This window comes from Andrographis paniculata, unplaced genomic scaffold (assembly GCF_009805555.1).
Source record: "Andrographis paniculata isolate CXL003 unplaced genomic scaffold, ASM980555v1 Contig37END, whole genome shotgun sequence".
Taxonomy (NCBI): Eukaryota; Viridiplantae; Streptophyta; class Magnoliopsida; order Lamiales; family Acanthaceae; genus Andrographis; species Andrographis paniculata.
Window position 1 is genome coordinate 1288281 of NW_026137570.1, and position 14899 is coordinate 1303179.

Consider the following 14899-nt stretch of genomic DNA (forward strand, 5'->3'; position numbering starts at 1 on the left):
AAATATCAATTTGCTTTTTGCACGTAATTTTAGAAATATTAGTATTATATTGAGATATAATAAAAATAAAGTAGAAATAACTAAAATAACCTTGTTAGTATGTGTGATATAAATGCAATAATATTTGTGTAATATATTGTAAGTTGTAAGGATATTTGTAATGTTAGGTAGATAGTACAGTTACTAAAAAAATAATACTTATGGGACAGACTAAAATCAAAAAATAAATACTTTATTACGGGATGGAGGTAGTAACAAACTTTTCTCATATTGGTCAATCATCACATGTTCTTTCCAATGTATAAATAAATATTGCATTTGTCTTATTAAATATAAAGGTTTATTTGATCAATGAAATTGTTTGAATATATATATATTTTTAATGTAAAGTATAAAATTTTATGTAAATGATTATAAAAATAATAACTGTATTTAATATATTAATTATTTTGAAAAAAATGTATTTTTGGAAAAATTATAAAATTCAGTGAAAGAACACACCCAAGTATTAGGGTAAACATAGCAGACATAAAATACATTTTTCTTAAAAAAGAACACATACCATGTGTGATGTGTGTTATTCTAGACTTTGGTTTTATTTTATTTTATTTTGATTTTTAAAAATAGTAGTTTTAATATATTTTTATGCATTATATAATAAATAAGGAAATGATATTTAAAAAATAAAAACCATAATTTATTTATGTCAATGATTCAAAATCATATTATTATGGAATGTGATATAACCATTCAACTTCATACACCATACTTAACCAATTATAAACCAAGCAAAAATTATTCAAACCAATGCTTAGAGTGCGTTTATTTGTCGGATTTTAGTTTTAAATAAGAAAATTTTAAATTAAAATAATTATTAAATACGATAAAAACACTAAAAAAAATATTAATATAATATTTTGAATATAAATTAAATTTTAGAGTAATATAATAAATTAAAAATACATATTTGATTTGATATTATTGGAAAAAAAAATAATTCTAACTGACTTAGCCCTGTTTTTCTTGCGCAGTATTTATTTATTTATATATTATATATAAATTTAAATAAATTAATTACACAAATGGCGTTTGTAGTCCAACGGTTAGGATAATTGCCTTCCAAGCAATAGACCCGGGTTCGACTCCCGGCAAACGCATATTATTATTTTATTTAAATAATATATTTTCTACTAATTAGATGCAATATTAATAATAAATATCTTTTGAAACCTATGAAAAAATAATGGAAAATATTTTAAATATATTGCTGGGATAATTCTCCTATGTTTTTCTTTTTTACCTTATTTACTAACGCGTAGCGTAAAAATGCTAACATTATCCGAGGGGCAATATAGTCATTTCACATAGACAGACAACTACAAGTAAAACCTTCTTCCCTCTGTGGTCGCCTCAAACTTTTTTGACTCCGAAGTCGCACCACCGTAGCGTCGAATCCAATCGATTTTCCGATGGGTAACTGCAGCGGCGGAAGCGGCGGAGGCGGAAATGATTTCCAGTCCTCGTCGTCTGCGCCGAACCAAAACGGCCGGAAGGATGGGAAGATAACCGTACTCCCGGCGGCGGCGCCGCCTCCGCCTCGGCGGCCTGTTCTCACCGGCGCCGGTCGGATCCTCGGCCGGCCGATGTCCGACGTGCACGCGGCGTACATTTTCGGTCGGGAGCTCGGCCGGGGGCAGTTCGGCGTGACGCATCTGGTGACTCACCGCGAGACGCGCCAGAGCTTCGCGTGCAAGTCAATCGCCACGAGGAAGCTCCTGAATCCCGACGACGTCGCCGACGTCCGCCGCGAGGTTCAGATTATGCACCACCTGACCGGCCACCGGAATATCGTGGAGCTGAAGGAGGTGTTCGAGGACCGCCACAACGTCCATCTGGTTATGGAGCTTTGCGCCGGCGGCGAGCTCTTCGACCGCATCATAACGAAGGGGCACTACTCGGAGCGCGCGGCGGCGGCGATTTTCCGGCAGATCGTTACGGTGGTGCACGCCTGCCATTCCATGGGGGTTATGCACCGCGATTTGAAGCCGGAGAATTTTCTGCTGTTGAGCGCCGACGACAACTCGCCGCTCAAGGCTACGGATTTCGGACTATCCGTTTTCTTCAAACCGGGTACGGGTTTTCCCCCAATTTTTTTCCGCAATTAGGGTTTCCTCATTTAATTGAATTAAATATTCATTTATGACGTTTGGTGATAAGAATTGAATTGCCATAAAAAAATCGCAGTTAAACAACACACACTTTTACGTGACAAAAAAAATTTCAAGAGATGTTCTTGATTAATATTATAGAAAAATAAAATATATAAATACACTTATATAATATAGTATATAATTCAATACAATTTTTTTTTTTTAATATTACCCTTCCTCGTATATATTTATATAACTTAGTTAAAATCACAAAACAAACACAGATTTGTTTATAAAATGAAAGCTAGGACTTACTGATTTAGTCCCTTTTGTTGATAAAGTTAGTTGAACTTTAGGTCATAGTTTCAGAAGTTTTGATACTATGTATTGTAGTAACTTTTACATTTATTTTTTGTTTTATATATTTACAATTAAGTGAAGTATTAAGAAAATTAGTAGCAAATTGATCAATTAAAATATCTCACTTAACTTTTATATATTGTTTTAGTAGCAAATTAAATTAGTAGCAAACTGTTTTGTGAAATTGATGGAAATAAAATACTCGATACATATTTCTATTCTGGGACGTCCAATTACAAAGTAAATATTTCATTAAATACTCCATTTTTTTTTCACAAATACCCTTGCTTTACATCACATCATTACTTTTATATCCAAAAGTAAGGGCAAAAATATCATTATATTACTTTTATGTATCCACTATAATTAAAATACTATTATTTCTTAAACTTCGCGCCAAAAATAAATGTATACTTATTGTGTGGACGGAGGGAGTTTTTTTATGTGAGACATAAAGAATTGTACAGAGAATATAAAAATAATGAAGATGCTTAGTTTATTAAATTTTTTTTGGAAAAACATGTGGAAAAAATAATATCAAGAACAAAGCTCTTGATTGGTGTAAAAAATGAACAAAAGTTGTTAATCGACCACACCCTGTTCGTGAAATTTTGTAGTAATAAACTGAGCTCAAATGCAAAAGTATTATCCTGGAAATTGTATCAACAGCTACATTATTTGACATGAATATGTTGGTTATATTTCGATTTCATTGCAGGAGAGGTATTTAAGGACCTCGTTGGCAGCGCGTACTATGTTGCTCCCGAAGTTCTTCGCCGGAGTTACAGCGCCGAGGCTGATATTTGGAGCGCCGGAGTCATACTTTACATTTTGCTCAGTGGCGTTCCCCCTTTTTGGGGCGGTAAGTATTCGATGTTGTCTTTGTGGTCACTGCTCGATTTGGACAGTGTTCTAACTATCTTTGAATGTCCAGAGAATGAGCAGGGGATATTCGATGCTATTTTGCGGGGGCATCTCGATTTTGTATCGGACCCTTGGCCATCGATTTCGGGCAGCGCCAAGGATCTGGTGAAAAAGATGCTTCAAGCTGACCCTAAGGACCGGCTCACTGCAGCCGAAGTGCTGAGTAAGTTTTTGATTGTGTCGAAGGATGTCCGTTCATGGCATTATGGTTTTTAGTATGGGTTTCTTTTACGTTCATGGCATTATGGTTTTTAGTTTGGGTTTTTTGTACGAATGGGAAATGGTTGTGATAATTCAGACCATCCGTGGATGAGAGAAGACGGGGATGCATCCGATAAGCCTCTGGATATTGCGGTCTTGAGTAGAATGAAGCAGTTCCGTGCGATGAACAAACTAAAGAAAGTTGCTCTTAAGGTTCGAAATGAGAATCTTCATATCCATTCTATTTTCTATAATAATTTTGGGTAACATATACATATATAGGGAGAAATATAATTTTGGTCGTGTAAGTAGTATCGTTTATTATTTTCAAGTCCTTTATAGGGTGTGTTTGTTTGGGAGTTTGGATTTTAAGTTATGATTTGAATGGTAAAAATTTTGAATTTGAATAGTCGTACGATGTGATATAAATAGGTGCTGATGTAATGTTTTGAATGTAAAATTGATTTTTAGTATAATATAAAAAATAAATATTTGATTTTTCGGGAAAATCCCCGAACAAACACACTATGTGGATTATGTTTGGAAATTTGTCTATCACTTTTTAAGTGTTGTGCACAAGTAAAAGACCATTAGAGCTAATAGTCGAGATACGAGATTATTTCCATACATCTTTAACTTAACTAGTAAACTGATATCATGTGTCGCTTACTGGATTAAATTACGAGAGTATTTAGATATATTTTGAAAGTATTTTGGTGTTTTGGAATAGTAAGAAATTAAATAAAGAATATATATTTCTTAATTTAATGTGTTAAATGAAAATAGGTGTTAAGTCTGATGTTATTTAGAGAGAATTTTATGATGAATAGTATAGAAATGAAATTTAAAAGTATAAGAAAACATCGCCTATATTTTTGCGCATGCGGATTTTTTTGAGAAATTGATGCTTATGATTCGATAGGTGATTGCGGAGAATCTCTCCGAAGAAGAAATCATAGGCTTGAAGGAGATGTTCAAATCAATGGATACAGACAACAGCGGAACGATTACATTTGAAGAGTTAAAGGCTGGCCTGCCCAAGCTCGGCACGAAGCTGTCTGAATCCGAAGTTAGACAGCTCATGGAAGCGGTAACGCCTCTAACTTTAACTGTTTCTTGGGCAATGCTCGATTTATGTTTCAGCTAATCCATCGACCTAACTTAATGTGTGATTTATAGAGCCGTAACAAAAATTTGATATTTATTTGCAAAATTGATGTTTGAGATTTTTCGATGAAATTTAGTCCGATGATTTAATTAGCTTTGAATATGGTGCCATTGTGAATTGAGTTCGAAATTGTAAAGAAGAAGTTTCAAGTTTAAACCATATGAAGTTTGTAATGATACAGGGACAAGGCTAACAAATTTTCGACCTTTTTTGAGGGTTGATTTGTTCGATTTTGTTTTGATAAAGTAATAAACTTGTCGGAAATGGAAAATTTTATTCGATTCTTGAATTTCCAAAGTTTAGAAATGGGTATTAGATATGATGTTTTGAATGAAAAGGCTCGGTAGATTGAATAGTACGGAAATTGTGTTATATATTTTGGTGTTATGTTATTTGCAGGCGGACGTGGACGGGAACGGGACGATCGACTATATCGAATTCATAACAGCTACGATGCACATGAACCGTGTGGAGCGGGAAGACCATTTGTACAAAGCTTTTGAATATTTCGACAAGGATAAGAGCGGGTCGAACTCGAGTTTTCTCACGTGTTTTTAGTTGTATTATCGTTTTGGGCATCCTACGCTTTGCTCTTATGCTTTGGATTTCGATCTTTTAGGTACATCACCATGGAAGAACTCGAGCACGCCCTCAAAGAATACAACATGGGCGATGCTAACACGATCAAGGAAATCCTCGCGGAAGTTGACACCGACAATGTAAGAATTTCTTTCATAAGAACAAATCTCCTTAAATCGTGTTTCGATGAAGTGTTTGAAGAATCGATCCGAGTATACTTTCAATCGTAAATGGAAGGTTTTGAAATCTATTTATAAGCTATAATAATGAGCATTTCGTGTTGCCGTGAAAATGGTAGGATGGGAAGATAAATTACGAGGAGTTTGTCGCAATGATGAGGAAAGGAAATCCGGACATGGCGACAACGAGACGACGAAAATAGAATCACGAATGGTATGCAACGCAATCGAACCTTTGAAAATTGATATGTTTCATAACAAGTAATTTCTTGTTCGTGTTTATATTCTTGTTATCGGCGTATTTACACATAAGCGAGTTTCGAAATATTCATCATACGTGCATAGTTTGTGAAGTTTCTTTAGGGCCATTTTGTTGCACTTTCAAAATTATGCGAAGAACATAAGGTTTTACTATAAACGAAGAAGTGAAAGTGTTTCGGGTTAGAACGTGTTTTGTACAATCGCATAAGTAGTAGAAGATAGAGCTAAGTTCTTAGAAAAACATCGATTGATTTATCCTAGTAGACGGCGATAATCTTAATCATCGAGCTATTCATGCTTTTTATCTTTGAGAGGTCCGCGCGGGATTTTGCTCAATACTTTGGCGTCTATGACAGCGTATTGTTTCTTTAGCTCCGTAATTGCCTTCTCGGCAAAAGAGTCGACTTTGTCCTGATACTTGTCGTAGAATAGAGGCACGGTGAATAGCAACACGGCGACTGTTCAAATAGAGCGTCGTATGTGTCAAGATTCTAAACATGAATTCGTAGTAGTTGAAAAGATCGTCGTGAGTTTGGAACATTACTCGTGTATAGAAGCGTCAAGAAGTCGAGCCAAGTCCCCAAGATGGATAACACCCACAATCCCGCGACAACCTGCGCATATAAACATAAATATCACCTACAAGAAATCACATAGCGCCGTCGAAGAAAACTAACATACCGCGAGGAACTTCTTTGCATCCTTTTCTAATGCAATGTCCCTAAGAATTACGAATCCGTGGTTGATTTCATTCCTCAAAGCAGCTGCGGATTTCACCACACAGTCTTCCGGAATAACAACTTCCGGGATGCGTGGGGGAGATCTAGCAGAAAGAGAAACATAATAATCGATACAATGTAAGTTAACAACGGATAAGATGAGATTTGAAATCACTTTGAGATGAACACAGCTCACTTGTTGATGAACGTCGTAGCACTCGACCATAGAAACAAAATCGCCAAGCTGAGGATCAAGCTATGGCAGACCAATGTGAGCAGATGGTATTCAAGGACATCGAACAAAATCCATACAGCCGTAGCCCCTGCGAGCACTCCTGCCGACACCTTCTTGTTCTTCCACATAAAAACATCGGCAGCTGTTCGCAGCGAAGATCTAAATTAGATTGAAATACATGTCTAGAAAAAATTTCTGAAAACAGAAACGTTGATTCTGTAGAGATTGTAGAAATCCAAAAATTTATTCACCAAGATCAAAAGCATGTAGATCCAAACTTAGTTAACCAAAAATCATTCCACAGCAAAAGCAAAAGCTACAGAATCTCATCACTTCATTAGAACTTCTTAATCGCGTGAGCAACAAGCCAACAACAAAGCAATTCAAACGAGAAGAAATGGATCTTCTCAAGCAATTCAACAGATTCGATAGCTCCAAAGCTAAAATCACCAGAAAACAACTAATACGAATGCTAATAATTCAGCAAACAGCAAAAGCAATCGGAACCTCAAGACATCAAAATTATCTGAAAAGATAAAAAAGCAGATTCGATTCAATTTAAATCAAAAGCCACAATCACTACGCAACATTTATTCAAGTTTAAACCTCAACTTTCAGTATCAACGTACGCTTTCCACCGCCGAGAATACTATGAACAGGCTTCTCCCTTCCGAAGAGGCGGTACACCTTGCTGTTAACTGAATATTCCTTCTCGTCTTCCGACGACTTCTCCTCAATCTTATCCACCAAAGGCTCCTCCTTCTGATAATCCTCCATGGATAACAGCTTCCAGACCTATCAATACACGAAGAGATTCGGTGTAGAGAGTGTGCGAAGAAAGTGCTCTTCAATGTTCAACTGCAATGGAGCTCAATCAGATTCTTCCAAGTGTTTCTTTTTAGCTATTTCAAAGATCAAATCTGGACCGTTGAATTGCTTGGGTCCCGTTTTCGACGTCCAGGATTTCACGAAAAATGGGCCTTAAATTTAATTAAGCCCAATATTAGTGAAAGTGGCCCAATATATTTTTATTTGAAAATTGTTTTTAATATGATATTTTAAAATTAACCGGCTGTGACGGAACTACGGTAACAGCCAATCAGATTTCAGTTCAATTTCTTCGATCTTCCTTCGTATATAACAGCTTGAAAGAGTGAGAATTTTTCCGGCATCTGAATACGGCGATATGGCGTCAATCTTTGCTCGCAAATCCCTCGCCGCTTTTCGTGCTCGTCATCTGGTAAGGATTCTAGTCAAATTCGTGTTTATTTTGTTAGTTATTGCTGGTATTTTTGTTGTGATTTTCGTTTCTGATTTATGAATTCGGTAAATAGGGTTCAGGGTAACCATATTGATTATTTGCATCTTGATATTTGTTATTGTGCAAGGTTGGAGTGATTGATGTATGTTGTATTCCGTTATTCATTTTGTTAATTATCTAGGGTTTTGGTTTACTGAGGAATAATTGGGGATAATTTCAGTAAATTAGGTCATTTTGGGTGTTTGAATTTCAAAAATAGCATTGAGGACTTGTTTGAATGGATTAACACATTTGTTGCTGTTTTGCTGTAGTAGGAATTAGTGCTCTTCAAATAACTTGTGTTCATAGACATGTGGGTAATGTCTTTGTTGGGGAATTGTAGGCTTTGTCTGGGCAAGTCTTGCAGGGAAATAGCCGTCTCGGGGCAGTATGCAGTGAACGATCATTTGCTACGAAACAGTCGTTCTCTACGGACAAAGGTTTGCAACATCTTTCACCAGATTTTGATTTTTGTATTTATGTTGCTCAGCAAAAGCAATTTAGTATTGGATATGATTCATATCAAAATATTTCATGGTCCAAGTGTTTATACATATGCTATTCTTTCATGTTGTGTCTTTTTTTTTTTTTTCATATGTAATTATTTTACGATCGACTTATTTTGTGTTTCACAAAACAACTTTGGTATGTACCTCAGATAAATTTCTTCTTGTATTGGATTATTATTTAGGTGTATCAAATCTTTCATGATCCTGGTGATGGAGTAGTGAAGTGTCCTGGTTAAGTTCCTGGTCTCTTATGTTATACTCGGTCTGAGATGATTATGCTACTTTGTTTGGACACGGAAACTAAAAAATAATAGTATTTTAATATAAAAGTACCATAGGTAAAAAGTAAAATATGGGTATTATGGGAAATTCATTAAAGAGTTATAAAAGTTAATGGGGTAAGTAGAAAAAAATGTTATAAATTGGTTATTATTTGTTAAAATAAAGATAATAAAATTATGGATGAATATATTTTTTTACTATAAATGGATTATGTATAAGTTAAACGAATAACCAAAAGAAAATTGCATAGTTTTGGCAGACAGAGGGAGTATCAAAGTGTTGAACCATTTTTGGACTCTAGATCATTCGAGGAAGCACGGCAACCAACTATTAAACCATTGAGACTTTGTTTGCACAGAATTTGGTAAAAGGGATATTTGCTTTCAAGTCCTCATAGAGTTGCATTTATATGTTTATATGCCCACACATGCGCACGACCTTAATTCTAAGTCTAAGATAGGATCGAGTTATAATTATGGCATTGATTCTGTGTAGAGGTTCTTCAAGGATATCATCAAGTATCAACTATGTGTATCTTAGTTGAACACACGACTTATATTATTATACCAATTTCGAGCTTCGTTTTACAAGCATCTGTGTTACATGACCAAAAGTTGTAAGGTATGATAACTATCTTCGCATACCTGCTACTGATACAGATGATGAAGAGAGGGAACAGCTTGCAAAGGAGGTATCGAAGGACTGGAATTCTGGTAAAAGATGTTCACAGATGTGTTTCTTGTTCATTGCATCTTGCACCTTGCTATAATTCATCAATATTTAATCTTAATATCTTTGTTTTTTTGCTTAATTTCCTGTAGTTTTTGAGCAGAGCATAAATACATTATTTCTCACTGAAATGGTTCGAGGGCTCATGCTGACCCTCAAATACTTCTTCGACAAGAAAGTTACTGTATGTTCTTTTTCTTAATTCTTTTCGTCACATTTATTTACTTGTGCCTTCCCAATGTTTAAGTTTAGTAGAATTGCTTTAAAAGATGACCAGACTAGCTCGCCGTTTTATCTTGCTGCTAATTTGCTTACAAGGAAACATGCCATAACATAATCGGAAGATGTTTATTTGCAGATTAACTATCCATTTGAGAAAGGCCCTCTGAGCCCTCGATTTCGTGGAGAACATGCTCTTCGACGGTATCCCACTGGAGAGGAGCGCTGCATTGCTTGCAAACTCTGTGAAGCTGTAAGTCACTGGCAAAACAACCTTACATCCGTTGCCAAATTATAGATACAAAACTAATGGTTCTACTTGTATTTTGGATTCGAATTTTTTGGAGTTTAGAATGTAGTCATTGAAAATGATTCATAGGTGGAAAAAAAAATAAAAAATCCTATTACATATTGAACAGTGCCCAAATGATGCTTAGAACACTAATGAACTAACCATCTTTTGTTCGATTCTTGAATTTATCATGCCGTGGAGCCGTGACGTGTGAGTCTTGGCTTTTTATTTCTTGTATCACAGGTTTGCCCTGCTCAAGCAATCACCATTGAAGCTGAGGAACGAGAAGATGGGAGCAGACGAACAACAAGGTAAAAGTCACATTGTCTAGTGCTCTTACAAATCTCATTTCTTTTTACTCCTTGATCGTGTGTGTAGTAATAATGGACCTTTCTTGATTGGGAAGGTATGATATCGACATGACGAAATGCATCTACTGTGGATTTTGCCAAGAAGCGTGCCCTGTTGACGCCATTGTTGAAGGTCCTAACTTTGAGTTTGCTACCGAGACCCACGAGGTTTGATGGATCTTGTTTCTTGTCATAGCTTCTCGAACTCAAAAAGTAAAACATGATTTTTAAATTAAATTTAAATGGCGTTACGACAGGAACTTCTCTACGACAAGGAGAAGCTGCTGGAGAACGGCGACAGGTGGGAAACTGAAATCGCGGAGAATCTTCGGTCTGAAAGCCTCTACCGTTGAGATTGGATTCGTCGGGTTTTCGGATGATGCTCTTCTGAATAAGTAAGGTTTAAATAAATCTTATGAAACTCACTAAAAATTTGCTGTTGTTTTATATCCCATGGTTGATGCATATCTGTTTTTGGCAATGAACTTTTGGTTTTAGACTGAAACACTTCACTCACTTCACATGGAGGATCTTGAATCTTGTTGTGGATTGAGAATTATTTCATGTTGTACGACTATCTCTATCTATATTATATATATATATATCATCTTTGATTTATCATAATTTCATCATTCTTTCAAGATGTTCATTGAAGCTTTCTATTTCTAATGTGTTTTTTGCATTATATAATTTACGGGGAATGGTTACGGTGTGCTGATACTTTGAATAGCTTCAGTTAACATATGAAAATAAAACAAATAGGACATGCAAGCTAATGTGGACAAGCCCAAGAAAATCTAGTCCGATCCATTGCCAATAAAACTATGAAAGTGGGTGGTTCATAAACAATAAGGTTCTGTTTCACAATCAATTTTACTAATTTATTTATTTTTAAAAAATATCACATTAAATATATTTATTTATACAATAAAATTTGGTCTTTTGTCATTATTTTTAAAATATATATAATATATAAAATAAATATGTTAATAATATGAATAAAAATATATGATGTTTTCTTCGTTCTAATTCAAAATATTTTTTTATTATTATTTTTATCTATGTCATTTCAAAGTAATCATATACTAATTACCTAAATTACAAACATTAAAAAAAAAATATATCAAAATTTTTTACATATTTATATTTAAAATCTATTATAAAACTCCAAGGCAGCTCTAAATTTTTTGTGTGATTTCAAATTTGAACATATTTTTAATAGAAATATATTATATCAAAATAATATTTTAACAAAATTTTAAATTAATACTTCATTTTTTAAATCAGAATCATACTATTAATGTCCCCTCGTTAGGTAATGGATTTGTGGTGAAGCTTTCCAAGGGAAGGGGAACATCATCAACACCCATTTATTATTATTTTAATATTATTAGTTTATTAAAATATTCGAAAATATGAACCAAGTGATGGTATAAAAACCTCATTATGCACTGTTTTGTTCATAACTCATATTATTATTATTTTTTAAAATTATTATCTTTAATTTACAAGACTGGCTCTACCAACAATGGAAGCCTTCACTATGCTCAAGTACTGCCACATCCTCTTCGCCGGAGACCCGCCCAATTCAATCTCCGGCGCCGGCGACGATGGCCCGTACATCGACCTCGAATTCTCCCTCGCACTCACTGATAATTACAAATCCCCACAAACTCAACCTGACAAACACTGTACCGGCGACATCGACGGCCTGGATTTCGCCGGAGATCCGATCGGAGAAGATGGGTTATCCAATTCGGACCCGGATCCGGGTGAGAAATGGGTACCGAAGGAAGTGTTGCTCAAGTATTTGAAATTGCTGAAGCCTAATTTGCAGTCAATTGAAAGAATGAAATGCGGCGGCTCTCCGGCCGTCGGCGGCGGCGGCGCGGCGTCTCCTCCTCCGTGCGCGGCGGCGGCGATTCATAGGTGTAGCAATAATCTGCCGTCAGGGCTGAAAGTGGTGCTGAAGCACTTGGGCAAAAGCCGGTCGGCTTCCGCCCTCGGCACGGCGGCGGCGGCGGCGCCGCTGTCCGGAAGCCGCCGCCGCAGCGACGACACGCTGGCGGAGGTGAGGGATGGGATTGAAGGCGCTATTATGTATTGTAAGAGATCGTATTCGATGCCGACTCCGAGACTCGACGATTTGTAGTCGTCGGAGCACCGCCGCCGTCGAGATTTGCACGTCGATGTTCGGATAATGTGATTCATTTTAGTAAATTGCATTGAGGACTTTGTAATATGTTTTTTTATTTTATTATTTTTTTTTACATATTTTGAAACTTTTTGTCATTATATATAAATAAAAATTTTCAGAACAAAAAATCAATACTAATTTCAACATAATCAAATTGTAAATATATTTTTTAAAAAAATATATATATATATTAAATACCATAATACATAAGCGATAGGAAAATAATACGTGACACGAATAAAATATTACTTTTTTCATTTTTTGTCCATTATTTTTATTTCTATTTTACATAATTTATCTTTTTTTTAAAAATGTAATTATACACATTTATAATTTTTTAATTTTAATTAAGTTATTTAATTATTTTAATATTAATCTAAAATTATTTTTATTAAATCATAATTTATATTTTTTTACACTTTTTAATTAGTCACTAATTACATAATACCTAAAACTCCGTAGTAATATAAATTGACAAATTAGCTAGCACAAAGATAGTATATAAAATTTTGGTTCTATTTACATACAAACATTTGAAATTTTTGATATTTATTCTTTTATATCAAATTGAAAATCAATACATAATTTTTAATAAAATACATTTTCTTCTCCTAAAATATCATATTAAAATTTATTTAAATACAAATTCAAAAATAATTACGAATAAAAGAGTAATCATCAATATTATTACCATAAATAATTTTATTATCTCATATTATTATTGTCATTACACAAATAACACTATTTTATAAATTTAAATTAAATGTTTAAAAAGAATAAAAATAAAAATTATCCAACATTTTATATATACTCACTATTCTTTTAAATTTTATACTTAAAAATATTTGAGAATGATGTTTTTTTTTTAAATATATATATATCATATCAAATATTTTTATTTATTCTCACAATATATTATTTTTTTATTTTCAATTTTTTAAAAAATTCCTATATAAACTGAGTCTCTAAGGATGTGTTTTTTTATAATTTCTTTTCAAAATTTACTATTTAAATATATTTTTTTATCTCATAATAAAATTAAAAAAAAAAAAAATTCAAATCAAATCCAAATTGTGTAATTTGGTAGTATATTTTAAAGTTTTTTTTTTTAAAAAAAGTAAAATTGTGAAATATTATGAAAAATTGTAAACATATTTTGATGTTTTATTAGTTATTATTATTATACTTTTTAAATAATATTTTTTAAAAAAATCATTAATATTAAAAGATAATCAGACACTCTTCTTTTTTTTTTTTTTTTTTATCGAACTAAGCTAAAGTAGAATCACACACAACATAGATTAATATTTGATGTTAATACAAAATTATATTTTTAAAAATATTAACAGTATATTATATTAGTTCAGAACTTTTTTTTTTTTAATAACGTGGAAATTTACAGCCGCTATTCGAAAGTTCGCATTGGGTAAACCTTCGGCCGAACTTAATACCTTACAAACTAGGCCCGACATGAAACTAGGCGAACCATGTGAGGCAGGTAGGCCCGACAAAAAAATCACATTAGACGAATCATGTGTGGCAGGTGACTTGAGGCGTCGGGGGATTTGATTATGTATACGTGGACATAAAGTTGGCAAAGATTTGAGCTGGCACAAGTCACAATATATAATATATGAACCAAATCTCTCTATGCTTCTGGATAAGCATATTAATTAGTATATTATATTATATGAAATTAAATAAATGGCTCTAAATATTATAACCACAACTTCCTGATTTCCATATCATTTAAAATAAACGGCTTTGATTACCTGTGTATTTATATATATTGCTATTTTTAAGATAAAGTGGCAATTGAATAATGAAATAAAAAATTGAGTATAATATTTAAAAAAAAAAGTAGAAAACTAAATAAAAAAATTATTTGATTTATTGTTTTCACTACTAAACAGAATCACAGACAATATATGTTATATTTGATTTTAATACAAAATTATATGTTAATATAGTAAAAATATTAGTAGTATATTATATTCCTTCCGTCCCAAAAGTATAGTCTTATTGAATTGGATACGGTATTTAAAAAATATTGATATTATATGAGTAGACGGTAAAAAATAAGGATAAATGACTTTTTTGCTCTTGTGAGTATATTAGTATAAAAAGTAGTGACAATTATGTAATAATAATGAAAAAATAGGAATAGTTTTATGGTAATATGATTATTTATGAAAATGAGACTATTGTTTTGGTACAGACAAAAATGGTAAACAAGTCTATTATA

At 33.4% G+C, this 14899-nt stretch overlaps 3 protein-coding genes and 1 non-coding gene across 5 annotated transcripts; 3 read left to right on the forward strand and 1 right to left on the reverse strand.

The window, feature by feature from the left end:
• The first annotated feature begins 1085 nt into the window (after window positions 1-1085).
• TRNAG-UCC (transfer RNA glycine (anticodon UCC)) lies at window positions 1086-1157 on the forward strand. The gene has a single exon. It is a non-coding gene; the product is annotated as a tRNA-Gly (tRNA).
• Window positions 1158-1399: 242 nt separating this feature from the next.
• LOC127250281 (calcium-dependent protein kinase 1-like) lies at window positions 1400-5897 on the forward strand. Of its 2 annotated transcripts, XM_051273473.1 has the most exons (8): window positions 1400-2130; window positions 3229-3372; window positions 3445-3597; window positions 3733-3848; window positions 4558-4725; window positions 5203-5330; window positions 5423-5522; window positions 5681-5897. In XM_051273473.1, exons 1-8 carry the CDS (start codon window positions 1470-1472, stop codon window positions 5762-5764), a joined length of 1554 nt encoding a protein of 517 aa, XP_051129430.1. In that variant the 5' UTR covers window positions 1400-1469; the 3' UTR covers window positions 5765-5897. The 2 variants fall into 2 exon arrangements, with proteins under 2 accessions (XP_051129430.1, XP_051129429.1); XM_051273472.1 differs by having other exon boundaries at window positions 3229-3597.
• A 61-nt stretch (window positions 5898-5958) lies between these two features.
• Window positions 5959-7654, reverse strand: LOC127250282 (reticulon-like protein B2). The gene is made up of 5 exons (XM_051273474.1): window positions 7406-7654; window positions 6738-6918; window positions 6504-6645; window positions 6367-6436; window positions 5959-6280 (listed from the first exon to the last, which is right to left on the reverse strand). Exons 1-5 carry the CDS (start codon window positions 7551-7553, stop codon window positions 6111-6113), a joined length of 711 nt encoding a protein of 236 aa, XP_051129431.1. The 5' UTR covers window positions 7554-7654; the 3' UTR covers window positions 5959-6110.
• A 201-nt stretch (window positions 7655-7855) lies between these two features.
• On the forward strand, window positions 7856-11081 carry LOC127250283 (NADH dehydrogenase [ubiquinone] iron-sulfur protein 8, mitochondrial). Its single transcript, XM_051273475.1, has 8 exons — window positions 7856-8016; window positions 8420-8516; window positions 9527-9580; window positions 9689-9780; window positions 9955-10068; window positions 10351-10418; window positions 10514-10625; window positions 10715-11081. Exons 1-8 carry the CDS (start codon window positions 7963-7965, stop codon window positions 10808-10810), a joined length of 687 nt encoding a protein of 228 aa, XP_051129432.1. The 5' UTR covers window positions 7856-7962; the 3' UTR covers window positions 10811-11081.
• The last annotated feature ends 3818 nt before the right edge of the window (window positions 11082-14899 follow it).